The sequence below is a fragment of the Epinephelus moara genome, chromosome 18 (genome assembly GCF_006386435.1).
Source record: "Epinephelus moara isolate mb chromosome 18, YSFRI_EMoa_1.0, whole genome shotgun sequence".
Lineage (NCBI taxonomy): Eukaryota > Metazoa > Chordata > Actinopteri > Perciformes > Serranidae > Epinephelus > Epinephelus moara.
In genome coordinates this window covers 38147002-38157941 of record NC_065523.1, presented here as the reverse complement: position 1 = coordinate 38157941, position 10940 = coordinate 38147002, and the positions used below count along the sequence as shown (strand labels likewise).

Below are 10940 nucleotides of genomic sequence, written 5' to 3'. Positions count from 1 at the left end.
CGACACGTCTCCTGGTTAGAATTCTTTCAGTGTTCCTTCAGAGGTTTTTTACCGGGAGACGAATTATCTGCAGCGGTCCAAGTCAAAAAATTCTTGGTAAGACCTCATATGATTTGTTTAAAGTAGCTAAAAGACACTTTAATGTAAGTTTAAGTGTGAGATACTGACAAAAGTGACTCCTGCTGTCAGATAAGGACCACAAATACTGACTCAGCTCTCAGATATCATTTTGTTTCTTTTCCTGGTTTGAAAAGCTGCATTTAAGTCATTTTCTTACTTACGATACTTATTTTTACAAAAATCTCACTGTAAGTATTTTGTGAAAGCACTAATAGTGAACTCTACAATATTATTGCAATATCTATAACGAGGTATTTAGTCAAAATATTGTCATATTTGATTTTCTCTGCTGTAATTTGAGGTATTATTGATGAAGGACGGCAGAAGAGATCCCTGCACACCAGTACAACTGGGCTGGACAGCCACAAAAAATGTTCACAGACTGAGATCAATACAAAAAAAGTCAATTTACTGAGAACATCCGTGCACAAAAACGCAGGTGACAGATTCCTACCAGGTGTGATCAGTCAGCTGCTGCCACTAATTAGATGAGATCAACTCTTTTTTTTATTTTGTCATTTTTTTTTCTCATATATTTTTATTATTTCCTTCATATATTTTTATTCATTATTATTTTATTATTATTTATTTTTAATATATATAGTTTATTTTATTTTATTGATTTTCTTTTCTGTGTATAGTTGTGTTTTTTCAGCTCTTTTTTTTGTANCATATATTTTTATTATTTCCTTCATATATTTTTATTCATTATTATTTTATTATTATTTATTTTTAATATATATAGTTTATTTTATTTTATTGATTTTCTTTTCTGTGTATAGTTGTGTTTTTTCAACTCTTTTTTTTCGTATATATTTTTTTCATGTATTTATTTATTATTATTTCATTATATTATTATTTATTTATTTAAATAAAATATGTTTATTTTATTTTATTGACTTTTTTCTGTGTATAGTATTTTTTGTGCATTTGTATGCATTGATGTTTGAGGATGTTGTGATGTGTATAATACTCTTTAGACAGGTGATTGTGATTTGGTGGTCAGGCTCCTGCTCCTCAGAGTTGATCTCATCTGATTAGTGGCACCTGCTGATTGATTGATCACACCTGGTAGGAATCTGTCTGTGTCTTTATCTGTTCTGTGAAACACACGTCAGCAGCACTGATGACAGTCGAGGACTGAACTGTTTGCTGCACCGATGTTCTCAGTAAATTGACTTTGAACCTTTTATGTGGCTGTCCAGCTCAGGTGTATTGGTGTGCAGGTATCTCCTCTGCCCCTTCTGTCTTGGTTGCTCGTTGTACCGATGCACCCAAGATAAACTTTATTGTTGCCCTGAGTAGGTGCAGTTTCACAGCAGCTCAGAGACTTTGCAAGGTATTATTGATACAAATCTGACAGGTTAAAGAAAAGTTACCACCTAAATAGATAGTGGTAACATTTTTGAAATGTATGAAACAAAATCACAAGGACAGCTGCTAAAAGTCTCAACTGTAGATACACGTCATGTCATCCATCCACTAACACGTCACCACTGACACTCATTCTGAGTCTTCTCATCGTGAACAGATCTGACGTAGAGGCAGAACAACACCTCCTTTGTTTGCTGTTATGTCCGTACATTCCTTGTATACTACCAACTGACCGGACCCAAACAACCCTGTTGCCGTGGGAACCAGCAAACACACAAACTGACCACACTCAGCCTTTGTTTCACCGTTTGCATTTATTGAGGAGGAAGGAAGGGGGAGAAGCAAGTACAAAAGCACGACTGAGCTACATATCGATGCCACGCTACGTTTTGTGTGTCGCTGCTTTGAGTGCGTCGTTTAAAACAGGTAGCAGGGTGCGTTCAAGTGCTGCAGTACTACAACAGCTCACTGGTGGCCTATGGAAGGTGATGGGATAAGTAACTGGGACCCTTTTCAGATGTGTTAATAAGCTGCCCGTCTATAGCTGCCACTGGCACACAGAAAAACTGCACGACATCAGGATGAAAAATAAAAACAGACATCTAGACAGAGAGGTTTCTAAATAAAAAAAGGCTTGTCTTAAAGGGAAAACTTTCTTTAATATGATCATTTGTGGTGTTGTAATTTAACATTTAAAGAAATACTTCACACCCCAAATAATTTTTGGTGTATTAGTAACTCACCCTGTGTTACGTTGATTTATGATGGAAACTTTGTTTTTCTCACCTCCACAGTGAATGAAGAATCCAAAAACTGATGAAAGTCATGATGAAGTCATAGGAGTCCACGTGTGTTCACAAACTCTCACACAACTTGAGCAATATAAGCCAAGTCTCATTAATCCAGTCTTAACCTCAGTCAGCCCTTTGCAAAAGGGAACTGATCAGAAAGTGAAACTTATCGATGCTCTCGTTAGAGCCAGACTCCAGTGACAAAAACACTAATTTTACATCGCTGAACACGGGATCTGCTTGTGTAGTGCTGCCTCAATCAGTTAGTTTGTCTGTTTAATCGTGTGAGATTCGGTAAATCTGAACTAATGCGCTAACACGCCAAAGTCACACAATAACAAAAACACACTCACTGATGTAAGCAGCAATGAACCAGCAGCTTCGGTATTCAGTGAGGTAAAATTACTGTTTTTCTCAATGGAGTCTGGCATTGATCAGTTTCAGTTTCAGCTCAGTAACAAATCTGTGTCGTTTATCCAGTCGTGTGCTCAGTGCCGTGCTGAAAATGAAACTTACAGATACCAGACTTCATTCAGTGCGTTGACATGACATCAGAGAAAATGATTTATTGTGTCAGTTTATTTGTTAGTGTGAGTGAAATGGTCCTGCAGTGAATGTGTCACAGTGGGACTAACACACCCAGATCATGTGACTCCTGCATGTATACAGTCAATCAGACCCAAACTGGCCGAGGCGCTCTGAGCATGCTCCACGGCGCTCCACAGTTTCCGCCCCGGGCTTTGACCCGGAAGTCCAATAGCATTAAATGTGTAAGAGAAGAAGAAGCCGGTAACAACATGGAGAAATCTACATCCAGAGCCGTGACTTTTTGGACGGACCAAATGTACAGAGCTGTAAAGTTGTCCACCATGGTAGCAGTTAGCTGCTAGCTAACCGTAGCTAACTTGTTTGTCCATTGTTTGGTCTGTGACGTAATAGGTCAACAGGAAAAAGGTCCAATACTAACAAGCTGAAAGGGGGCATATCTCCACCTATCGTAGAGGAGTCGCACATACTTGGCTCAATAAATGGATTCCCCTCCCGTGCTTGTATACTGGGACAAGGACAGTAGGCCAGTTAGATGTCCTCGTCCAGCTGGGACTGTAGCTCCACTTCACTGTGACTGGAAACGTACCGACTGACAGAAACAGTGACAGACGAGCAGCTCCGTGTTCAGTGAGGTAAAATTACTGTTTTCGTCAGTTTCAGTTCCCTGTCAAGAAACGCTGTTTGTTTTGGGAAGTCCTGAGCATACAACTGGATAAATGAGACTTGGATCATACTGCACGAGTTGTGTGAGAGTTTTGACATAGTTTTGCTGTTAAACGCGGCCCCTGTTTACTTCAGTTAATGAAGAGTGCTCGTCCTTTTTGGATTCTCCGTTCACCGAGGAGGCATGCACATTCAGCATCAGCACTCAGGGAGTTATTTGAATGCAAAGCCTTTTCAAGTAAAAAAACAAATTAATTCAGATTTCTGCGACTGTGAGAATATAAAATATGTTCTCTGCTCATGATGGAGTGTTTGTTAAATATCAGTACAAAATGGCGGCACTAAAGTTTTTAGGAACCCAAACAAAAACCTTGGATTATCTTAAACACTCCATCATATAACTGAAGGAATAAAAAACTGTCCCTGTCACGTATTGAACATCATCATCATCATCATCATCGTTAAGAGGTGTGTTTTAGGATGGATTCTTCCTTTCAAAGTGCACTTTGCTGTAAATGCACTTAAGAATTGGCGAAACACTTGGCTCCCTACACTCACTCAGAGATGTGTATTGAGAACAGGTGCTAAAAGGATAAATGCAGTCGGTTGAAACGCATGGCCTGTTTGTATTGATTTAAAGTCTGCATGTAAGACCCGAATGAGGACAAAAAAATCAACCACAGGGTTAACACATGAAACAAACACATGAATCCACAGATGGTTGAGAGGAAACACCATAAAAACACAAAGCAAAACAGAAAGGCAACATTTGTTACACTGTGAAAGAAGAGAAGCTCGTGTAACTGTCGGCTGTGGTCTCCTCACATGAAACTGTGTCACAAAAGCTACAAAACAAAAAACAGAAAGATGATTCAATCTGACATTGTTGGCCACACACCTCCGATTTCACAGCCAACTGCTGTCTGAGCTTATGCACAAAGTTTAAAGGAGCAACTCCACATTGTTGGGAAATATCAAGCAGCGACCTCCGAGCTGAAAACTGCAGTTCCTCTGATGGCCACTTGAGGCTGAAATAAACATGTTTACAGCCTGGTACAAAAAACAGTTTTGGTTTCCATAGTAAAAGTTGCCAAACTTTAACACCAAACTCGAGGCTTCAACATAGGTGACATCCTGGTGGCTACCTTACATTATTTTTGCGCAGTCTATGAACTTGATGTGCTTTGTTGCAAGAGATGAGCAGACTGATATCAACCTTCTCATCCAACTCTTCTTAAGAGAGTTAATATTTCCCAAAACGTCAAACTGCTCCTTTAACAAACCTTAAAAGCTGGTTCCAAAATTAAAAAGTTGATGCAGATCAATAAATATTTAGATTGTCAATGAAATAAAATGTGTTCAATCGCACACAGAGGGCTAATGAACAGCTAATGATACAGAGATGCTGCTGATGGGACCGAGCTCACCGGTCTCACACACACAGATTATTTTCCAAACATGTTGCAGCAGCAGTTATGTCAGTAACAGGTAGTGACAACGTGCAGAAGTGATGTGTTCTGATTCAGTGATGTCACTTTTGATAACGGGAGATAAACGTCTGAAATGTAAATGACTTCTGTCACTGACGTTTACATGCACAAAATATTCAGTTTTTTACCCTTATCCCAAAAAAGACAACAGTCCTGAGAAGCTGTCATGCATGGTAATGAAAATGAATATTACACTGATATTCCTGTTTACATGCAGCTGTGCATACTCTGATTAACGTGTCCTAATGTGTCATTTGTCACGTCGAAATATGGAAAAGTAGAACGGCTGTTTGTGCCTGGAATTCTTTAAAGTTTTCCTCGTCTATTCCTTCAACCTCCTTCTTGAAATGGTCTGTGTTACAATACGTGCACATATCCAAAACCCTGTTGCTAACCAAGTCTTTCATAATGTTTAAAAGTGGGTGTGTTTCTCCTTCTGACCCGAGATGTGGGCTTTTTTTTGGGCATGTATCTCGACCCTACAGTAAATATATAGTAAACAGACGAGAGGCTTTGTGTTGCAAACTGCAAAACTTACAAATGCACTATATGCCCAAAGAATGCTCCTAAAACCTGAATAATATCGACACCTAACGTAATCAGAAATGCTGCATCCAGAATAAAGCCTAATTAATGCTCGGGTGTGTGACACTTTTGAAGAGTGTCACTCGACTGACGGCTTGACACTTTCCTCTCATGTTGTGCACATGGAGTATTTTCTTGTGACGCAGACATCGTTATATTTTGTTGCGCAATGTGCATTCAGCGTCTCTGTCCACAGAAGCAGCCCTCTGCTGCCCAATCTGCCTTCACCAGGCTGACTGACAGCAGACATTTACTGCACCTAAATATTGTTCATGTCTGTGCCACGGGAAGAAATTAATGGCGTTTGTATGTATTAATTTATTCATTTTATTTCCCCCTCTCATCATAGCAAGAGAGTGGGAAATATATAAATGTTAATAAGATAACAACACATATATAGCGGGACATTTGTGTGCTTTACACCAGTGGTTCCCAACTGGTCCAGGCACGGGGTCCAGATCCCCCTTGGTCATTAGCTAACGGTCCACACAGTCAAATATATTCAGTGTCTCACTTGCGTTTGGCTCGTGTGCTGTCTCTTTTAAGTAGCTATCCGTTAGTCATTCAGTCTACAGCAGGAAACAGCACTTCAAAATAAAAGCTCTATGCCGGAAATTCACTGTACTTTAAAATAAAGTATGTTGTTTGCAAACCTGACACATTTGCAAGACACGTTATTTACTGAACCCAAATATTTTTAATGTCAGCACCACTGAAGGGAATCAACAGTGAGTTTATATATACTAATTAGTGATTTTATCCCCCCCTCATAGTAGTAGTGTCACTGTTGTCGCCACACACCGAACCCGACCAGCATTCAGCGTCTCTGTCCATAGAGGCCGTCAGAACTGCCTTCACCAGGCTGACACACAGCAGACATTTACTGAATCTAAATATTTCACATGTTAGCGCCACAGGAAAATCAATGGTGTTTGTATATATTGGCTCACAGACAGACTGGGAGCTGATCAATCAATGAATGTAAAGTTAATGAGACTAAAACACACGTACAGTGGGACATTTGTGTGATTTAAACAGCTGTCTGTGCAGAATACTCTTTACTGAACAACGACCGTGAACAAAAGCAGGGGGTCTCTGGTTACCATGGAGACGTCTGAAACCTTTTGCCGAAGCATAAATGGAAAACGTCTTGTGACTGTTTAATTTCTGTTGAGCGACACTCGTCAAAAATGTCACGCGCCCAAACATAAATCAGCCTGAAGGCCTCACTCGGAATATCTAAACAGAATGTTTTTAACATGAGCCGTATTAAATTTGGACTATTGTCAAATTTGGAATAAAAGTGGAATATTAGTGTGCATGTAAACGTACACGTTGTCTTTGTTGGTACCTTCCAAGAGCTTCTATACACATTTGAACCTACGTACAATTTCAGGATAAATATTCATATTCACAAGGAAGCCCGTCCTAGAGTCGACATTCCTCTACCAGACCTTGTCTTTCACGTTCTACGCAGTTAACATATCATTTTAAGAATATAAATAGCATATATATTTTTTAAAAATCTAGTTAAAAAAAAACCAAACACTTGCTTTAGTTTCACATGTCAACACAGAGAATAAAAAAGGAAAATAACGAAGCTTAAAATGGGCCGTTGTAGCTTTTATACAGTGGTAAACCTTAGAGGTAGAGAAAGTATAAAATATCATTGAGAACATTAACAAAACCACCACAGAGAACACAGAGAGGACATGTTTGTGAGCTCCAACACTGAGAACACATCATGAAACAACACAGCCGGCACTAAGATATAAGGTTAAAAAAAAGAAAGAAGGGAAGACACCACGTACGGGTCACATCCTGGGGACACAACACGGTACGAACGCGGCCAATGGCAGCTATAGCTTCCTGACTAATGGGTGTGACGGGTTATATAACGGACACGAGGTGTGTGTTTGTTGCATGAGAGAGACGCTGAGTTATTGATGAGCTCTGGGTTCAATCAGCCGCCGTCAGCGTCAGTTTGTACGCTCTGCTCTGTTAAACGTTTGTGACACACACATCTGACCTCAGACCATCTGACTGTAACTCTTCATTTCATATGTCTACACTTATTTTTTTTAAAGACAGAGTTGTAAAATCTTAAGTTGATGGGATGCATGACGTAAAGCAACATCACTCTGCATCTGATGCCCACTCTGAACACAATTAAGTACCACAGTGTGTGAAGTAGGGCTGCAGGATATACATTTATTGTCATGGCATAAACACACTGAAAGGCTGCGATACTGCACTCGTATTTCTTTTTAGTTGATAGAGTATCAGTAGAAAATCCCATTCTTCTTTTTTAGTGGTGTCTTTTGAGTTCAGTTCAATGTTCAATTTCTTCGATAAAAGCATGTTAGATTTAACGTCTTTTAATTTTTTTAAAGGAGCACTTCACCCCCCAAATGATCATTTGTATATCAATTACTCACCTCGTGTTACACTGAATTCACATAGAAAACTTTTCTCTCGTGCCTCTACAGTGAGCAGAGAATCAAAAACCTGTTTTTTTTAATTGAATTAACTGGGGTCCACGTTTAACAACAGCAAAACAATATCAAAACACCTAAGCCAAGTCTCATTTAAACATCCGTATGCTCAATACTTCCCAAACGGACGGCCCTTTCTGAAGGGGAAACTGAAACTTATTGATGCTCTCTTCAAAGCCAGACTCCATTAACAAAAACTCTAATTTTACCTCGCTGAACACGGGGAGCTGCTGGCCATGCGCTGCCTTAATCAGTCAGTTTGTCTGCTTTATTGTGTGACTTTGGTGAATCTGAACAAACCCTCTAACACATCAAAGTCACACAGTAACAAAAAGAGACTCACTGATCGAGGCAACAATAAACCAGCAGCTTCTGTGTTCACTGAGGTAAAATTACTGTTTTTCTCAATGGAGTCTGGCATTGCGTTTCACTTTCAGCTCAGTAACAGATCGTAATGTTTCCGAGAAAATGCATGCGTTAGTGAAGTACTGAGCATAATTACACTGCACCAATTGTGTGAGAGTTGTAAACAGATGTTTGGATATAGTTCTGCTGTTGTTAAATGTGGACCCCAATAAATACACTGAGAATTTTCCCTGTTTCTGGATTCTCTGTTCACGGTGGAGGTGTGCAAGAAAAACAATGTTTTTTTCATGAATCCAACTCAACACGGGGTGAGTAACTGATATGCAAATGATCATTTCAGGGGTGAAGTGTTCCTTTAATTCAACAAGCAATTTGTTTTATTTTCGTACTGTACTGAAATCTGCAGAAACTGAGTACACTTTACAATCTATTTATTTATCACAAGTAACATCGTTATCGTGGTATTCAATGTTATATTTTTCTCATACTGTGCAGCCCTAGTGTGAAGGGACAGAAGTTAAAACAAGATACTATTTCATTCCTGTTCTGATGTTTGTGGGGCTCTAACAGAAATCATCAAGCCTTCCCCGGTCTGTTTGAGAACTGTGTGTAGTCATGTGACCTGAATGATAAATAGAGGTCAGGACTCGTATTCCTAGAAACGTCATGTATTTTCGTCCTGTTTAATCACAGCCAGCTGGTCTGTGTCTGACAAAATTCATTGCATGAGTCAACGAGCTGCCGACCTGCGTTCGGTCAGCGCAGGTTCAGATCCGCCTGCCGCAGATTGGATTAGCGGGCGTGTCTGGTGTTCTATGTTAATCAGGTGTCTGCGAGAAGGTGCACTTATAACGCACAATTACTTTCACTTTCCAGATAATAAATGAGGTCGAGGAAGTATCAGCAGGGATCCTGCGTAGACAGACATCACCGGCTGCTGCGTAAGCTCGTTATTTAACATTGTAGTCATACTGTCTGTCGGACATTTAGTGTCTTAGTTAGAGCCTGAAACCAAAAATATAAAATCTAAATATAAATGATGAATTGATTCTCTTCTAGTTCTGGTTCGTCACTAAGGCACAAAAACATCCAGTTGGTGAAAAACACCGCAGTTAACTTTGAAAGACATCTGAAGCTGCAACACTGCTTCTTAACACTACCACTAATTACCAATTAGAGATTTACTTGTTTCTTTTAATATTTCAGATGGAAACTCTGACTGCAGCTTGGTCACATTTCACAGAGCCAGATCTCACAAACTGACCTCACACAGCCAGGTGGTAAAATATTTCTGATTATTCATTCATGTATTAGGTTCAGATTCCTGCACATTTGCCAATGTTCGGTGGCTGATGAACCCAGAGTAATGGCTGACTCTGTAAGTGGCTGACTGTGCTGTAGCTGCTGAAAGCGTTTCGTACAGGTGTGCGTGTGTGTGTGTGTGTGAGGGTTTAGGCTCAGGGTCTGTGAGCATGCCAGTGTACACGGAGGATCTGTCTGTGTGTGTGTGTTGGGTTTGGAGTGTGAAAGGAAGCTCCTCTACGTCCCTTTAGGCGGTGTCCATTTTAAGGCTTTGGGGTCAATGGTCTTGCCGTTACCACGTTTGGTCTCCTTGGCCTTCCAGTCGTCGATGAGGTCCTGCAGAGAGAAAACACACCTCAGCTGGCTGCACTAATGTGGAGTTTGTACGTATGTCTGAATCTGCGACAAGTTTTAAACTTAAAAAGCGACGAACAATCAGCTGCCAGCTGGACGAAGTTTTCTACCAGACAGAAAAGCAGGTAAGGAAGTCGGACTTGTTTTGTTTCCTACCTGTCTCTTTAAAACCAGGTGCTTTCCCTTCCAGTATTTGAGCATCTGGAGAGATTGCAGTGTGCTGACAATATCCACTGGGTTCACTGCCGTCTCCTGACTGATCTCTGTGAACACAAAGGTGAGACAAGAGGAGGTCAGAGCGATGGGATCAGGAAAGAGACTAATGTTACCTTTCCACTGAACGATATGGCACGACTCTACTGAACTTAACTTGCTCTATTTTGGTCTTCCTTTAGCAGCAGTAGTTGATAGTGCCTGTTTTCTTTTAAATACACCTTGACTGAGGCTCCAAGCGAGTGGAGCCAATACTAGAGGGTGGAGTTAAAACACGGCAGACCACTGACACAAGACATCCTGCACAAACCAACCACTTTTAAATTTCCAAGCTACTGTCATTAGCGACTAGGGCTCCACCTGACTGAGAGTTTTCCCAGTGGACCTCATCAGGGTCCATCAGTGGACTAGTCTCCTGCATGTTCATGATATGAATGTAATGATTAAATGATATATTTTGGTGGTTTGAGTTGAAGGTGTGAGAAAGAATAGTATCAGTAACATTGTTAACACTGTGCTACATTACAGAGAAATACAAACCGTACTAATGAACCTTCATTAATATAGGCCTATATTTTATCTCCAAGTGCACGTCACACACTGAGCGAGCCGCCTGTTAATGACGCTGTGGGCTAATG

At 40.2% G+C, this 10940-nt stretch overlaps 1 protein-coding gene across 5 annotated transcripts in view; it reads right to left on the bottom strand.

Annotated features, from left to right (window-relative positions):
* Nucleotides 1-1791: 1791 nt before the first annotated feature.
* LOC126405556 (histone acetyltransferase KAT7-like) overlaps nt 1792-10940 on the bottom strand; it is a 33930-nt gene continuing 24781 nt past the window's right edge. For all 5 annotated transcript variants that reach the window (XM_050069337.1, XM_050069340.1, XM_050069336.1 and 2 more), the window contains 2 exons: nt 10246-10352; nt 1792-10071 (listed from right to left, as the gene is read on the bottom strand). In XM_050069337.1, coding sequence (XP_049925294.1) covers nt 9973-10071; nt 10246-10352 — 206 coding nt within the window. In that variant the 3' untranslated portion in view covers nt 1792-9972. The remainder of the gene's footprint in view (nt 10072-10245; nt 10353-10940) is intronic.